Source organism: Artemia franciscana, chromosome 19 (assembly GCF_032884065.1).
Source record: "Artemia franciscana chromosome 19, ASM3288406v1, whole genome shotgun sequence".
Taxonomy (NCBI): Eukaryota; Metazoa; Arthropoda; class Branchiopoda; order Anostraca; family Artemiidae; genus Artemia; species Artemia franciscana.
The window spans coordinates 32273591-32291682 of record NC_088881.1 but is presented as its reverse complement, the minus strand read 5'-3'; the positions used below and the strand labels follow the sequence as shown (position 1 = coordinate 32291682).

Below are 18092 nucleotides of genomic sequence, written 5' to 3'. Positions count from 1 at the left end.
AAATTATAAGCAACACCTAGTTGGTGGGGGCGCCTCGCGCCCCCCAAGCCCCCCCGCGCGCGTAAGTTGTTACGCGCCATTGTAGTTGTGTCCCTGTGTCCCACCTGTGAACATAGATAGCTATATATATATATATATATATATATATATATATATATATATATATATATATATATATATATATATATATATATATATATATTATACTACATAAAACTTGCGAATATACAACATTCTTCGCTGTCCCATTGTCTGTGCATATAAATAGATTGTCAGGTTTACCGACTCTTGAACATGCAACATATAATTGTCCATGGGAAAAACAATCCGTATTCAGATCTATACCTCATTATTCTAATGATTGCCCTTGAGCTTTGTTGATGGTGATTGCTAATCGAATATTCCCTGTGTCCCCATCGTCATTTATATATCCCCCCTGTGCCCCCCGGCGTCCCCGTTGTAGTTGTGTCCCTGTGTCCCGGTCGTCATTTATATTCCCTGTGTCCTGGTCGTCATTTGTGTCCCAGTGTCCCAGTCTGTAATTTCTTTTTGAGTGTCCCGGTCGTCATTTATATTTCCTGTGTCCCGGTCGTCATTTGTGTCCCGGTGTCCCGGTCTGTAATTTCTCTTTGAGTGTTCCCGGTCGTCATTTATATTCCCTGTGTCCCGGTCGTCATTTGTGTCCCGGTTGTCCATGGGAAAAACAATCCCTATTCAGATCTATACGTCATTATTCTAATGATTGCCCTTGAGCTTTGTTGATGGTGATTGCTAATCGAACATTACCTGTGTCCCGGTCGTCATTAATATATCCCCCTGTACCCCCCGGCGTCCCCGTTGTAGTTGTGCTCCTTTGTCTCGGTCGTCAATTATATTCCCTGTGTCCCGGTCGTCATTTATATTCCCTGTGTCCCGGTCGTTATTTGTGTCCCGGTGCCCCAGTCTGTAATTTCTCTTTGAGTGTCCCGGTCGTCATTTATATTCCCTGTGTCCCGGTCGTCATTTGTGTCCCGGTCTGTAATTTCGTCAGTCGACAAACATGACGTGAGTCGACAAACAACTTCATGACGGCATAATGCTCAATCCTTATAATGACGTCAGTCGACAAACATGCATGACGTCAGTCAACACACAACACACAAACAACTTATTTTTATATATATAGATAGATAAATCGATGTGTTATTAATTGGTTATTAAGCATGAACTTAAATTATAAGATTTTTTTATTTTTAATTAGCACCACTAGCAAAGCATGAGAAAAAAAAAGAAAAAAAAAGAGAGATTATTTTACAACAACTCCATGGAAAATGCGCTTCAATTCCCCTGATTTACATCTGTGATGACTAGTATTCTTAAAGCAATCATATGGTTCCTTTATTCCAATGGCGTCATACTATTAAACCCTGATGGGTTCCAGAATCCCCTGCGTGCGATTTGAAGCCAGTAAAAAAAAAACAACTTATGGTTCTCAAGATTCTATAAAAGTATTTTTTTTTTATAATTTTTGAGGTGAAGCTAATCAGAGGTACATAAACAGAGTTGAGTTGATGCTACATGATCCTTTTAATTCCAGAGCATTATTCTATCGGATATTTTAAAATCCGATTGGTTCAAAATCCCCTGTGTCCGATTTTAAGCCAGTAAAAAAACAAACACAAAAACAAAATGATTCCTACGATTCTTTAAAAGTAAATTTTTTAATTTTTGTGGCGAGGCTAATCACAGAGACATAAACAGAGTGGAGTTGATATGTTACATGATCCCTTTATTTTTCAGAGCAATGTTCTATCGGATCTGTTATAACCAGATTGGTTCAAAATTCTGTGTCTGCGATTTTAAGCCAATAAAAAAAAAAACAAAAAAACAAAAAAAAACAATGATTCACAAGATTTTTAAAAAAATGAAATTTTCAGTTTTTGTGATGAGGCTAATTTTGAAGCACATAAAAAGAGTTGAGCTGATATGTTCAGGGTAACACACTTCTCTATATTAATCAACACAACAACAGCTCATTTCAAAGTTAGCACAGAAAATTTAATATTCTGGAATATTAAATAATATTGTATATAGGGACTTGCACCAGTCTACACAGCAGTCCCAGTTGTCAAAAAAAAGAATTATGTTCAATTACTTTGCCACTTACACATTTCGAATTTATTAATTTTATTCATAAAAGTACACAAAAAAAAGGATACTAATCTCCGTCAAGACTAAATGACCTGTACAAAATGGAAGGTGCAATAAATAAAATATATCAACAATTACAGGAAAATCATAAAGATAAAAGGAAAACAATTAAAAGAAAAGCTAGGAGAAATCTGACCAGGCATAAAACTACCTATCAAGCACTAAACAAGCAAAACAAACAAACTAAAATATAAAACTGAGACAGCAAAAATTAACAAAAATGTTGTTTTTTTATGCACCAAACCAGAAGCTTTTTGGGGCCTTTTTCGGCAGCATATTCAACGCAATAAGACAAGCAGACAGATGATTTGAATTCAGTTGTTACAGACAAAGTGAGAGGAGTTAGAAAACATTTTTGTGCTACTAATATTAGAATTTGATTAATCAAAGACAAACGATGGAGTGCTATTAAGAGAGTAACTACTCTTTTAATAAAGCTGTGGATTAACATTGGTGTATATTCAAGGGTTTTGACAAGACAAGAACAGACAGCCCCATAGAAGGCTAACAATTATGTAAATTCTCAATTTATAGAAATAGCGTCTCCCCTCTCCATTAACTCAAAATTCTACACTAAAATTATTTAAAAAATTATTATACAAAACTGTGATTACTCAAAAATTCGAACTGAATATTCAAATTTTGTCCAAAAATCCAAATTAAAATTGAATATTTTTATTCTCAAGCAGAAAAAATTGAAACAATTTTACAGCTATTCCTAATATTACCCATTAATAAATCTATACCAATTAAAACGAACCAAAATCACTTTAAAGAAATATTTTTTAAAGGATTGTTTTTTAATAAAATAATTTTTTGAAGAAAATCAAATTAAAACCTAAGATGAGCAGAAATAAAGTTATTTAATGTTTCGAACTTAAAATGGACAGAAATTACCATCAATGAATAATACCCCCCCCCCCCCCAAAAAAAAATCCGAAATTATAGTGAACAGTCAAATTGATCAAAGTGAACAGATGAATAAGTGATCCTAAAACGAACAGAAATTAAAATATATAATCAAGTCGAGCTTTAAATAGACATATACCCCAAAGAGAATAGTAGTACCCCTCTTAAACTCTCTGAAGGTCAGATCATCATTTACACTTTACTGAAAACAAAACATATTTCGAAAGTTTTTTTTCTTTTATAACTACAACATTGAAAAATCAAAAAATGTATGTTAGGACAAGAATTAAAAATGTTCTATAACAAACAATCAGTTTACTTTCATAAGATCTTTTCAATAATCTTAGGTATTATGGGTATTGGGTATTATGGCAATTTTCTTAGTTTTTCTGTTTCAACAAATGAAACAAGACTGTCAAAAACATGTACTGTTTTCAATTAAACATTAATCATATTCAAGCTGTTTAGAAGATTCAAGAGGTGGGGACCAGTATATATGTATATGTGGACTAGCCCAGTGTTATTTTTTTTGTTATGTTGCTGTTATGCCAAATAAATATACACTACTTCAGATAGGAATCGTTTTCAGCAAAGCACAAATGACAATATATCCTTTAGAAGGTACAGGGTTGTCATAATTTCTGTTCATTTTATGTTTGATCTGATTATTCACTGCAAGTTCTGTTGTTAAGGATTCATTTATTCATCTACAGGAGTATCTGTTGCCTTTATATTTGACGTGATTATTTATTTTAATTTATGTTGATTTTAAGCTGAATTATTGTATGACTTAGTTATATTCCTTGTCTTAGATATGAAAGGTGGCACTAACTTTACTTTGAAAAAATTCGAAGTAATTTTTTCTAAGTTAATCACAGCCAAGAGTGAGTGTATAAACCAATCAATTAATAATCTGCATAAGACAGCCCCTAAATTTGCATTTTTCTTAATATGAAAAAAATACTGTGAAAAAATACCATAGTATGAAAAAATAATACAATATGAAAAAAAATAATTTTAATTTATTATCATTATGATTTTTTTTATTTTATTATTAAAAATTAATGTTTTTTTAGTAAAAAAATAAATAATATGAAAAAAATACTGTACCTGAATAACTAAAGGTTCAAGGGTTTTCTCAACACCACGTGTTTTTATCTCTAAGTTTTTGGGGTCCCATTTCATCTGCAGTAGTGGTCCATCAATTATGGTCATTTTGAGTAAAATTTAATAAACTGAAAAATAAACCAAACAAATTTATGAAAAAACTAAAAAGAAGCTAAACAATAGACATAGTACACGAAAACATGCTGATACTGCAAGCATCACCTGCATCACCAGAGGTTCAAGTGTTTTTTCAACTGAAGTAGTTCGTATTTCCAAACTCTTTGGATTCCATTTATGGTTGGAAGTACCACTAGATATCCCATATTCAGTAGTGTTAAAGATTGCCATATTCTAGCACCTAAAAAGATATTGATAAAAATACCTTTCTCTTATTATTATGACTCACTAAAATGATTTGTAGCTCAAGTTAAAGATTTTGGGAAATTAATAAGAGTGAAAACTGGCCTGTGTCAAAATGAGAAATAGCCAACAGAAGAAATTGACCTAAACTGCTGCATACATTCTCAAACATCTTTTAAACTAATAAGAACTTTAACCTGGAATACAAAGGACATTGATTTGCAGGAGATAAGAGAGTTACTTGATTCTGTTCCAAGATTGACATAGCAGTGGCTTTCCAGCATATTCTTAGCCATATTGGCATCCACTACCAGAAAAAAGTGGACAGTTTTGCTGCAGGACATTGATTTGCAGGAGATAAAAGAGTTACTTGATTCTTTTCCAAGATTGACATAGCTGTGGCTTTCCAGCATATTCTTAGCCATATTGGCATCCACTACCAGGAAAAAGTGGCCAGTTTTGCTGCAGGACATTGATTTGCAGGAGATAAAAGAGTTACTTGATTCTTTTCCAAGATTGATATAGCTGTGGCTTCCCAGCATATTCTTAGCCATATCGGCATCCACTACCAGGAAAAAGTGGACAGTTTTGCCGCAGGACATTGATTTGCAGGAGATAAAAGAGTTACTTGATTCTTTTCCAAGATTGATATAGCTGTGGCTTTCTAGCATATTCTTAGCCATATTGGCATCCACTACCAGGAAAAAGTGGCCAGTTTTGCTGCAGGACATTGATTTGCAGGAGATAAAAGAGTTACTTGATTCTTTTCCAAGATTGATATAGCTGTGGCTTCCCAGCATATTCTTAGCCATATTGGCATCCACTACCAGGAAAAAGTGGACAGTTTTGCTGCAGGACATTGATTTGCAGGAGATAAAAGAGTTACTTGATTCTTTTCCAAGATTGATATAGCTGTGGCTTTCCAGCATATTCTTAGCCATATTGGCATCCACTACCAGGAAAAAGTGGACAGTTTTGCTGCAGGACATTGATTTGCAGGAGATAAAAGAGTTACTTGATTCTTTTCCAAGATTGATATAGCTGTGGCTTTCCAGCATATTCTTAGCCATATTGGCATCCACTAACAGGAAAAAGTGGACAGTTTTGCTGCAGGACATTGATTTGACGGAGATAAAAGAGTTACTTGATTCTTTTCCAAGATTGATATAGCTGTGGCTTTCCAGCATATTCTTAGCCATATTGGCATCCACTACAAGGAAAAAGTGGCCAGTTTTGCTGCAGGACATTGATTTGCAGGAGACAAAAGAGTTACTTGATTCTTTTCCAAGATTGATATAGCTGTGGCTTTCCAGGATATTCTTAGTCATATTGGCATGCACTAAAAGGAAAAAGTGGACAGTTTTGCTGCAGGACATTGATTTGCAGGAGATAAGACCCACTGCCCATTTTTTGTGGAGTTCCCTATGGTACCCTCATGGGACACTTTTGTTTCTTGTCATGATAAATGGTTTAGCAACAACACTGGATGACTGCTGAAAGTATGTCGAAGATCTGTCACTCATTGAATGTTGTCAAAAAAACAACCAAGCAGAGCAGGTTCACTAATAAATGATATATGTCAAGAGGCAAAGGTGGACAAAATGACTGTCAACTTTGATAAATCTGTAACCATTTCTTTTTTAAAATATACACCAGTTTTTAATCCACTTATTCCCAGCGCCAGTCATGTGACCGAAATTAAACTGCTCGGCGTTCATAACACTTTGGATCTGAAGTGGAACAAACATGTTGATGGCATGTTAAAAAAAGCTAATTTGGCCCTCAGGTCTCTGAAGTTGTTGGCTGGCCATGGAATCCCTGCACCACACCTCCTACGCATGTATTTCTCTTTATTTGTTCCTCACTTGAATACTGTTGCCCTGTATGGCATTTTGGGCTGACTAAGGAATAGTCAGACTGGGTTGAGAGGGTGCAATACCATGTCCTCTTAGTAATCTCAAAAGCCCCAAAAGTACCATACATATCCCTCCTTAATGAGTTTCACCTTCAAACCCTTCAATCCCGTCATTTAAAACTCAGCCTATCCTTTGGTAATAAAATCCTGTCCAGCCCTATACACCAAAATGTCCTCCCGCTCCAACATCAACCAAGCATGGGTAAGGCCAATCAGGGCTGTTGCAGAACCTGTACTGAAACTTCACCTGTGACTGTGTCACAGGCTCATTATGAACTGAGTTTTGTGCCCTAGTTTGTTAAGTTTTTTAATGCTGGGCTGGCTTTTTAATCCAGATTATTGTTGTTATTGAAAGCACCCTCCAGGTCAGGTTCCAACTTTCAAAGAGCATGTCAAAAATCAGACCTATTTCAAAATGAAAAACTTAGTACTGACAGTGAGACAAGAAGAATACAGACAAAAGTAACATAGTGAACCAAATTATAGACTCTGCGACTTGACTGGAGATTAAATAAAAAAAAAGTTTTTTAAATGAAAGTAAGGAGCGACATTCAAACTTAAAACGAACAAATTACTCCGTATATGAAAGGGGCTTTTCCTCCTCAATGCGTCGCTCTTTACGCTAAAGTTTGACTCTTTCTCTTAACTGAACTTTTGAAACAGTAAAAAACTCTAGCGTAAAGAGCGGGGCGTTGAGGAGGAAAAGCCCCTTTCATATACGGAGTAATTTCTGCTCGTTTTAAGTTTTAATGTCGCTCCTTACTTTCATTTAAAAAACTTGTTTTTTTATATTTAATTTCTGGACGTTTTTTAATTAATGCATGTTTTGATCTTGGCTCTCCGCACATAAATAAGTAAAACGAAATTTGCACATTAATTTTTTTTTGGCTAAATGGCTTTCTCATAGTTTTAATTGGAAGATTTTGAGAAAAAAGCAGCGAGGGAGGAAGCCTAGTTGCCCTCCAATTTTTTGATTACTTAAAAAGGCAACTAGAACTTTTAGTTTTTACGAACGTTTTCATTCATAAAGAATAATACGTAACTTACGAATTAACTTACATAACGAACTTCTATATTCGTATGTCTTTATTGCGTATTTGAGGGGATTCACCCCTTGTCGATACCTCGCTCTTTACACTAAAGCTAAAATTTTGTCCCAATTCCTTAAGAATGACCCCTGAATCACAAAGGCCATAGAATAAATACTTGAAATTACTAAAAATACTTTAGCGTAAAGAGCGAGGTATTACGAGGAGGTAAACCCCTCATATGCGTAATAATTTCTGCTCGTTTCAAGTTTTAATGCTGCTACTCACTCTCAGTAGAAAAAAAACATTTCATATTTATTTTTTCTTTTTTTAAACAATGCTAGAAAATCCTGCGTCCCCTTCACTGAAAGTCTCTTCCCCCATGGAAATATCCTCCCACGTAACCCCCCCCCCCCTCAACTATCCCTCCCAAACCGAAAAAATCCCCCTGAAAATGTCTGTACACTTCCCAGCAACCATTATTGTATGTAAACACAGGTCAAAGTTTATAACGTGCAGCCCCTCCCACGGGGACTGCAGGGGAGTAAGTCATCCACAAAGACATATTTATTATGGTTTTCAACTATGCTGAACAAAATGGCTAGCTCAAAATTTTGATCCGGTGACTTTGGGGAAAAAAGTGAGCGTGGGAGGGGGCCTAGGTGCCCTCCAATTTTTTGGTCACTTAAAAAGGGCACTACAACTTTTCATTTCCGTTAGAATGAGCCCTCTTACGACATTCTAGGACTACTTGGTCGATACAATCACTTTGAAAAAAAAAAAAAACACGCATCCATGATTTGCCTTCTGGCAAAAAATGCGAAATTCCACATTTTTGTAGACAGGAGCTTGAAACTTCTACAATAAGGTTCTCTGATGGTGTGGTTTTCGTTAAGATTGTAGGACTTTTAGGGGGTGTTTTCCCCTATTTTGTAAAATGAGGCAAATTTTCTCAGGCTCGTAACTTTAGATCGGTAAGACTAACCTTGATGAAACTTATTTATTTAAAATCAGCATTAAAATGCGATTTTTTCGATGTAACTATTGGTATCAAAATTCTATTTTTAGAGTTTTGGTTACTATTGAACCATGTAGCTCCTTTGTTACCACAAACTGTTTGAAACCTTTTATCACCTCTTCAAATGCACAGCATGTACTCCAGGAATTTATAAACTGTGTGCCCTATCTCAAAAATTTGAACTTCCACCTGACATTAATCTGGTTGTGGATGTACCTTTACCAGCTTCTACTGAATACGTTTTACACAGAGGGAATTGATACTTAAAAACTTAAATGTACCCTGGGGAAAATAAAATGTGTTTATCATGTCTATTGTTAACTTGTACAAAAGAGTTTGAGAAAGTAGGAAAAGCCAGCCTGTAGGCCTTATACTTCAGAGAACAGGCAACTAAAGTAGTCGCACTTTACACAAGTATTGTCTTTAAAATGTATTTGAATCTTGTATTATGTATTTTTTGGGATGTATTATGAATGTGAAAATGTGCAGTTGGAAGCCAAAACGAGCCCATTTAGGATTCCAGGTGAATTTCTTATGTAGAAGAAGGCTTGTCTAAAAAGATAAGCCTTCTTCTATTAACCTATTATTGGTACCAAGATTTTCCCAGGCTAACATAGGCCTACTTCAATTAACCTGTTATTAGAGCCAGGATTTTCTCAGGCTAACACAGCTTACTCTGTGCAGACTGGATACCACTAGAGAATCTGCATTTAGTAATGAACTAAAATGAACTAGGTCAAGAATCATTGAAAGTGAACTTTTCTTTGTCTTTGAGACGGTCAGCTGACGCCAAAGCTGCCAATTTAATAATTAAATAAGACCTTCACAATTTTGCTAATATAGTATTCTATTTTCATCATATTTTATTGTTACCAAACTTCACTTTTCGAGTGTGTTTTATGTAATAGACAAGTACCATAAAAAATTGAAGAAATCGGATTAATCAGCTCTTGAATAAGATAGTTATGACAACGGTCTAATTGATTTGCTAGGCATATTTTTAAAGAAAACTTATGAAGCAAAAAAAGGTTCCACCGAGATTTGAACTCGGATCGCAGGATTCAAAGTCCTGAGTGCTAACCATTACACCATGGAACCATATCTTTACATGAGTATATTTTTATTTGAAATAGCACAGCCAAACTACCTTCTTGGAAACAAAGGGACGTTTAATCTTAAACGTCATTTCCGACCATTTCCGGCTGGTATCTTCTAATTCTAAAAATGAATTAGGAATAATAATAATAATAATTTATTTGTGACCCACTTGAAACAGCAGGGTATAAAAACAAACACACACAAAAAAAAAAAAAAAAAACAACTTGTAACACATTAAATTACTGTAGAAAACATTTTAGAAGATCATGAAAAGGGTTAATAGTAAAATGTATTGAGTCGGATAGTTTCTGGTGTAGCAATTTAAGTTTATTTAATAAATCTGGAGCCCTGAAATTTGTTACCATATCATAATTATAGTTAATTATAATTGAAGCAGTGCTCCTGCTCCTGGCATTGCAAGCTGTTTACTACCTGTACTGTTTAGAGCTAGTGCTATATTTTTCAGAAGAAATGCCTATGGATAGTTTTGTGTACCCACTTCACTGTTAATCTACCTAACAACAAGTTGCACAAAATATGCAGCTCCATCCCATTTTCTAGGTCTATAATGAGAAAGGCTGAGATGTCTTACCATTTAGGACCAAATAAAAATTAAACCCTCCCCAAATGGGATAATAAGAGGTTGTAAGGCAGGATTTAATAAAATTGAACTTCTTGGGAGGTGTTGAAGAGTAAATCTGAATAGATTATGGCAGAGGGGCATGTGTAATAGTGGTAGCCTCAGGGTAGCTTGGTGCTGTAGTGAGTGGTTTTTGGTAATAGAATTGTTTGTCATTAGGCTTAGTTAACACACTTAAATTGCTAAGGGTACTGTCCTACACATCAAAACTTGTTACAATTGTAGGAGAATAGGGTTTCAAGAAAGGTTTGACATTGTTCTTTTGGAAATTGGTCCATTAAATCATGGTACATGGTGCCCATGGGGCTATAAGATTTATAGCTTTGCTGCCCAGAATCAGAAGTATTGTCTGTGCTTTTGTTATACTGTTGTTACTATTTTGTAAGAGCTATCAGACAGTTATATTTATGGTTTGGTTGCTTTTTCTAGCTTGGTGGCTTATGGTTTTTTTTTTGTCAAACAAAATAAAATGTGGCAACCTTTTGGTTACAATGGACTGTTTTACCCTCTGAAGCCCCATTAAGAGTTCAAAATGGAATTCCCTCAAAAACAATTATTGAATTATATTTTCCCCACTAGACAGTTTTTTAGAATCAATTTTTCAACTTTTGGTTACTATGGATTGTTTAACCTTTTGAGGCCCATTAAGAACTCAAAATGTAATTTGCCCCAGAAGCACTTACTGAATTGTGAAAGAGCATAAAAAAAGGCATCAATTGATGTATTCACTCTGATACTAGCTAAATTGTGTTGTAAACAGCAAATTTACCATAAGTTCATCTTTTAGCTAGCAAATAAATCCAAACATTACCAAATTTACCTGATATATTACTTTGTTCCTCCAGTCCCAACACCAAAAAAGGAACTATGAATCACCAGACAATCTGAAACTCATTTTAAAGCTAAAAATGCAGTTTAAATCAATTTTCTAATGCATAAGAGTTGGTTGTTCCAATGCATAGTTGTACTTGGTGTACCAGATGTGACACATCTTACTGTCTTCATAACAAACCATCTTAAAATGATTACAGCATTGGCCTTAGAATACCAACTACTATAATGCATCTCCCCACTATTTCTAATACCTTTGCCCCCAAAAGACCATCACCACTTATTTTCACCAATTCTAACTTTAACATTAAAAAGAAAGTTCTCCATAAGTCATTTCAAGTAGATGGTGAGATCCAGTTACTCAGATCAATCTAGGGAGGATCACCAAAAGTACACCAATCTGGTCAATGAGATTAAAAGATGGACTGCAGCAGGCAAATCAAATCTTTACATTGGAGATTTACAGATGATGTCAAAAAAAGATTGTAGTGCACTACCAATGAATTTGTACTAATACCACTTAATCTTGTTTCTGAATTACCCAGTGTTTATAATTACGTTTTTTTGGATGATTCAAACATTTCTTTTGCTTTTATCTCAAGCATTTTTTTTAAGTAATAACTTGCTCACCCAGTATCTATTCTTCATTGTTTTATAGCGCTATATAGTTATAATTCTATATCTGGAATCATTGTTAGTTCTTTAGTTTCTGCTTACCCTAAATGTGCAACTTCTCACCCTCATACTTTGGAACAAATGAAGTTCATTAGGTGCTAATGTAGACAGCCTCCCTAAAAACTTTCAGAACTTTTCTTGTGTATGATTACTGAATAAGTAGATGTTGCAGCAGTTACAGAAGTTGCATCAAAAACTCCTTGTCAGCCTATCACCTGATAAAACTGAAATCGGTGGCTACCAACTCATTTGAACCTGAATACACTGTGCCATAGAGGAGTGTGATTATATGTAAAAGATGGGCTAAAGGTTATTGTCATTCATTTTAGCTCTCTGACTATTGAGTCTGTTTGGATAAAAAATACATAACCAAAGATCTTTAATCATTGTGGGTGTTGTATATAGAAGCGCCAATACTCCCAGTGCTTTAGATTATGAATCTAATTTGGCTAGTATTTCAAGTGATGTCTGCTTTTTCCTCTAATTCCTGTACTATTTAACCCTTCATCTTGTATGGAATGTATTGCTTGAGATGGAGTCAATTTTGTTCACTGATACAATAGTTCTAAAGGAACTTATGTCCCTTAAAACTAACAAATATTCTGGTCCGAACTTCATAATCCACATATCCTTCATAAACATTAAACAGTTTTATCTCAACCCCTTTCCTTGCTGCTCAATTTATCATTGAATCTTTCCAGACTACCACTGGATTGAAAATTATCTACTGGTTCACCAAAAACAAAGAGTTGAGATGCTTATAACACACAAGATTACTTCACAAGAGACACCACCAATTCATTTGTCAGTTTCCCAAAATATTGGCACTGACAAGAGGGGACACTTAATGAAGCTGCCATCTATCAAAAATCAACACCAAAAAGAGTTTTTCTCCTGCAATGTGGTAAACCACTGCAATAGTCTCAGTACCCAATGATAGAGTTTTCAAGAAGTTATTAGTTGTTGAATAGAATGGTGTTTCATAGAAGTACCAATGGGATGCATTTGATGTTTAAGCATTCACATCATCAAGTATGGAAAAAACAACAAATCAGGATGGATATTAATTTATTCTAAAGCGCAAAATAAGGTAATTAAGATAATATCATTCCAATATTTAAGAGAGGTTGAAAAGACCTTGCTGAAACCTGTTGACCTATGAGTATGACATTAGTGGTTGATAAGGTGCTTGAAAGAATACAACATTCTGCATTTTGAAGCAAACAATCTCATGCACAGCTCACAGCATGACTTATGTTCTGAAAGATCTGTTGATACCTATCTCCTTGAATTGTATGACCACATCTCTAGCTTGACACTAGGGTGCCTGTTGAATATGATCCTGCCTGAGTTTTCTAGAGCTTTTGACAGTTTTTCATAAGTGACTTGCAATCATGCTATGTCTAGTGGAGCTTGAAGAGAAAGCCCTTGATTTTCCTTTTCAGTGATCATTGACCTAAGTGTGTTCAGTTATATGATAGCTCTGGTAACTGTGTCCTTTCTTCTTCTAAGCAAGTTCTGAGTAGACCTCCTCATGGATGTGTATTGGGTCCTAAACTATTTAATATCTTTATTAATGATGGACCTTCAACTATCAGCAGTAGACTAACACTCCATGCCATGAACTGAAAGCTTCTTAGACCAACCTTGTTATGTGAAGATAAAGCCCTTCTACAAAATAATCTTGGAATGATTGATCAATGGGTAGAGAACTGGCTTCTTTAATTCAATGTTACCAAGTGCCATGGCATTCACTTTGCAAAAATGAATCCTTGCATATCTTATTTTCTTTCAGGTCACCTAATCTCCTGTGTAAACAATGAGCAAGATCTTAGAGTTAACATTGACAGCAAATTAAAATTCAACTGGCTACTCATGTTAAGAAGTGTGCTGCTGGTTCAAGTTCAACTCTGGGGCTGATTAAGCATACTCTTTCCACTTGTTCTACATAGGTCATTAGTTCTCTGTATAAGGGACGAGTTAAACCAAAGCTTGAAGTTGAAATGTGTCTAGCTTCCTTAAACAAGATTTAAAAGTTATGGAAGACATGCTACCAAAGTGATGTCTGGCATATGGAAGCTCTCTTACCCAGCAAGACTAGCAGAGCTGAAACTTCCAACACTTGTATACATGCCAAATAGGGATTAGGGCCCAACTGATATATTAGAAAGTCAATATCATTGGGCTAATTCGGGGGTCAGTGTCATTATCACATGTCAGAGGAAAAAATATAGAATATTAGCCATTTTTTTATGTACAACATATCCAGAAGATAGAACTGGATTCTCCCAGGCACTTTTTGATTGCCCAGTCCTTTGGTGCAGAGCCTCCAGTTAAGTCTGACCATAGTGGATAGAGCAGCAGAGGTGAGCAAAATGATATCAAACTATATTTATTGTCAATACACACCTGGAGCAACAAAGTTTGAAATGTATGGTGAGTACAAGAATATACAATTTTAGAAAAACAACAGAAAAGAATACAATAAACCATACATTTCTGTATAATGAATGGTCACTTGTGTGGGTGAAAGATCCAAGATTCAATTAATTAAAGCCATGGTATCCAGTCATGAGTGCAGCTAATGGGGAGGCAGAGAGGGTGTTGTAAGGTTGGGGGAGGATCAAGGGTGTTGGCATTGACACTTTGGAAAATATACTTACTTTACCTTGGAAATTTAGTTTAGGTGCCTGCATTTGTTGGCATACTGGTCAATTTTGTTGACACAATCTTTAAATTCTTTCTCCAAACTTAAAACCCTAGCTGTACCCTTGTATTCAAACAAAGGATAGTAGTCAGAGCAAGTTTGATAACATACTGCAACTTCAACAAGTAAGAGGAAAGAGTCAGTATATATTATTTATTAGTAACTTGTAAGGTAAATGAGTGAGGCAGTCATTGAAAGGAAGAAAAGTTATCTGTTGTAGTGGTGAAAAAATAACAGCAGTCATTTTAAGTGACTAGCACAACTTGTTAGGAACAATTGTTTTTGGTTTAATTTTTTTCTAATTTTTTTGCATTATCTTGGAACCTATAGTGAATTATTGAGGCTGTTCTTTGGTGTGTAATATACCAGGAAGAAACATATCAGCACAGTAATGGGTAGAGAATAAAGGGTTTAAACTTTAGGTAAGTTTTTTTTCCAGAGGGTAATTTATTGGAAATTATATTGGTATCATACCAGTATAATACCAATATATTGGTAATAATATTGGGCCCAAAAAATATACATCAGCTGGGCCCTAATAACCTACACATTAATGAAGACTCAAAACTTTGTTTCTTATTGTTGGTCCTAATTCAAGAACTAGAGGTCATTGGCTGACACATGTTTAACAGTCTACCTTAACCAGAGTCCATACTCAATTCTTTTCCTCAAGAATTGTCAACAGTTGAATATAAACTCTTTGAAGGAACACTTACTGTAATCTCTCAACATTTTTAAACAAAGACTGGATGCCAATTGGTCCTTGAGGGAGTGTAAACTTGGTTAGGAAGCTACTGATCATCCTACTGTACATATTCACTAAACAACAATGAAAACAACTTCAGCCATCAACTCTGGAGCTTCACAAGGAGAAATCCTGGTAAATACAGTGCAGTTAATTGACCCATGAATGAAATGAACATACTACTTAATGCCAATTTTATGCTCTTTCTAAATAGAATTATTGCTTTTCATCCAAGTTCACTTTTAAGCCCTTTTAGGATTCTTGAAAATAATGTTTCCATGTTTTCTTGTTATTCTGCTAGGCTGCTTAAAAACTGCTGTTTCATCTATGTCAGAATATATTAAAGCCAACAGAAGACACATGGCAGGCAAAGAAATGGAAAAATTCCTCATACTTTTTTTGGTAAAATTCTAGTTTATTGACTTCTTGCTGTCTCAGAAAGGGTTTAGGTTAGGAAAATGAAAATTTCAGGGATGGGTCTACAGGCTAAAGTATGTCCTGAGAAGTATTTTTTTTTCTCTGCCTTTAGTTCTGAAAATGCAATTCCTGTCATTTGAGTAGAATTTTGAGCCATATCAATGTTCTTTTGGCAAAATTCTAGCTAATTGACTTCTTGCTATCTTGGAAAGGGTTTAGGTTAGGAAAATTAAACTTACAGGGATGGGTCTACATGCTAAAGTATATCCCAGGAAGGTATTTTATAGTACCCACTACCCACCTCCACTCCTTCTCCCTCTAGAGGGCCCTGAAATTTGCCAACATGACAGGTCTATAACTATTGAAATTTTGACAAAACAACATTTCACCTTAATTTTCAGTTACTAGTTTCTTTTTCTTTGCCTTTAGTTCTGAAAATGCAATTCCTGTTATTTGAGTAGAATTTTGAGCCATATGAATGTTGTTTTTTTTTCAAAATTTTGGAAATGTATTTGCATATCTTTAAAACCTTATAAAATTGAATTGGGCAAAGTTATGAAGCTGAAAATGATTTTGTTGTACTTCAGTTAAGCAGAAGATCTATTTTGCAAGGTTTCACTTTTATAACACACATATTTTTAAAGGTCAAGGCCCTCTAGAGGGAGAAGGAGCGGAGGTAGTTGCTTCAAAACACCTTCCCAGAACATACTTTAGTCTGTAGATTCATCCCTGAAAGTTTCATTTTCCTAACCTAAACCCTTTCTGAGATAGCAAGAAGTCAATTAACTAGAATTTTACCATTTTTTTTATAGCCTATGACTTTAATTCTGACATATCAATACTTGTGGATAATAGCCTAGCTTAAAAACTTTAACAGAATAAATTTTATAATGAAGTAGAAAGTTTAAAGCCAACAATTTAAACCTTACTATACCCAAAATCAAATATAGAAATGACCATTTTCAAGGGTCCAGAAAAGATTTATAACTGTAGGCTATTTTCAAGTCAAGCAGGCGTAATTATAACAATAAAAAAGAACAGAAAAATAGCATCAAGTGATATGTTCACTTTATTTTCAGGCCAATTTTATAACCTGCTCTATATTTACCAATACCTACAATTTAATATGGATACCTTGTGGCTAGGCCTATAAAACAACAGTAAAATGTATATCAATGATATATTTATCATTTGGATGGCAAATTGATATAACATATATTTCTAATCTAATCATATCCTCAATCTTTGGATGTGTATTTTATCCTACTTATAAGGACTATGAGCTAAGCTACTCACACCCTTCAAATTCGGATATTTCTTCGATTTCTTTTCTAGACTTCGATAATAAAATACTTTTAGCAGTTTAAAGCCTAGTTCAGACACATTGAAATTGTGCAAAATCCATTAAACGTTTTCTGGAAAAGTGGGACGTTAAAATACAATACTAGGTAGTGTAGACTGCTACTACTGTTCCATTTTTCCCCTTCTGATTTTGTTTCAAAAAGATGCCAATAAATATAGCAGCATTTCAAAATTCAGGAAGCTAGTGAAGACGGGTTGTTCCGTTTTTCTGGGAGCCTTTTCAAGCAATAAATCATGGGCAGCGCAATAACAAAGCCTAAGTAAAAAAATGATATTGACACAATGCATTATTTATTTATTTTTTTGGTATTTTGGACAAGGACAATTCTTATAGAAGGAGCAGTCATAAAAACTTAAAAAATGCTCGTTTGATTGGAAACTATGGGGGCTAGTGCCCTTTTAAATACTCGAAAGTGACTGGAGGAAAAATAGCCCCTCCATGCTTATTATTTCTACAAGAACATCCAATAAAAATTTTAGATAGCCATTTTATTTGATGTACCCAAAAATTTGGAAATTTATGCCTTTGAAGATGACAAAATCCCACAGCCCTCAGAGCAATGGTTATAAGTTAAACACTGGGGGCATATAAGGCTCTTGTAAAAAGGTTGGTCATATCGAGTGATTACAGAATTTTCAAAAGAAAAGAAATCAAACGATTAATTTATTATTGGATATTCTTGTTCATTTAATAAAGGAATCGGTGAGTGGGTCCCTACATTTCCTATTACCTTGGACAGACTTGATATATCAATAAATAACCTTGACATATTTCCTTTTGATAAAAACCTATGCTGTGAAATACGGTCATTTTGAATCCTGTATTAAACTTATTTGGAATTCATTATTAAACTTTTTATCACGTGCAGTAAAAATTGTAAAAATCTATAATGAAGTCGTGAATAGACCTACCCAGTTTTTCCAAGAAAAAAGGCACTATGACAGCAAAAGAGATCTTGTGGACGGAAGCAAACTGTCTTGCTATAATGTCCACAAAAGTTGCTATGAGTGACAATATTTTGGAAATGATCAAATTGTTACCGATTTGTAATGACGAAAAGGTTGCTCTGCCTGCTTTCCTTATTTTTGA

General features: G+C 34.8%; 1 protein-coding gene and 1 non-coding gene across 6 annotated transcripts in view; both read right to left on the bottom strand.

Moving 5' to 3' along the window:
- LOC136039573 (catenin alpha-like) overlaps positions 1 to 16988 on the bottom strand; it is an 80002-nt gene extending 63014 nt beyond the window's left edge. For 2 of the 5 annotated variants that reach the window (XM_065723420.1, XM_065723422.1), the window contains exons 1-2: positions 16937 to 16988; positions 4210 to 4334 (exon numbers count right to left, since the gene is read on the bottom strand). In XM_065723420.1, coding sequence (XP_065579492.1) covers positions 4210 to 4314 — 105 coding nt within the window. In that variant the 5' untranslated portion in view covers positions 4315 to 4334; positions 16937 to 16988. Of the gene's footprint in view, positions 1 to 4209; positions 4335 to 4428; positions 4565 to 16936 lie in introns of all 5 variants that reach the window. The other 3 variants (XM_065723421.1, XM_065723419.1, XM_065723423.1) reach the window with 3 other exon arrangements.
- Trnaq-uug (transfer RNA glutamine (anticodon UUG)) lies at positions 9554 to 9625 on the bottom strand. The gene has a single exon. It is a non-coding gene; the product is annotated as a tRNA-Gln (tRNA).
- Positions 16989 to 18092: the final 1104 nt, after the last annotated feature.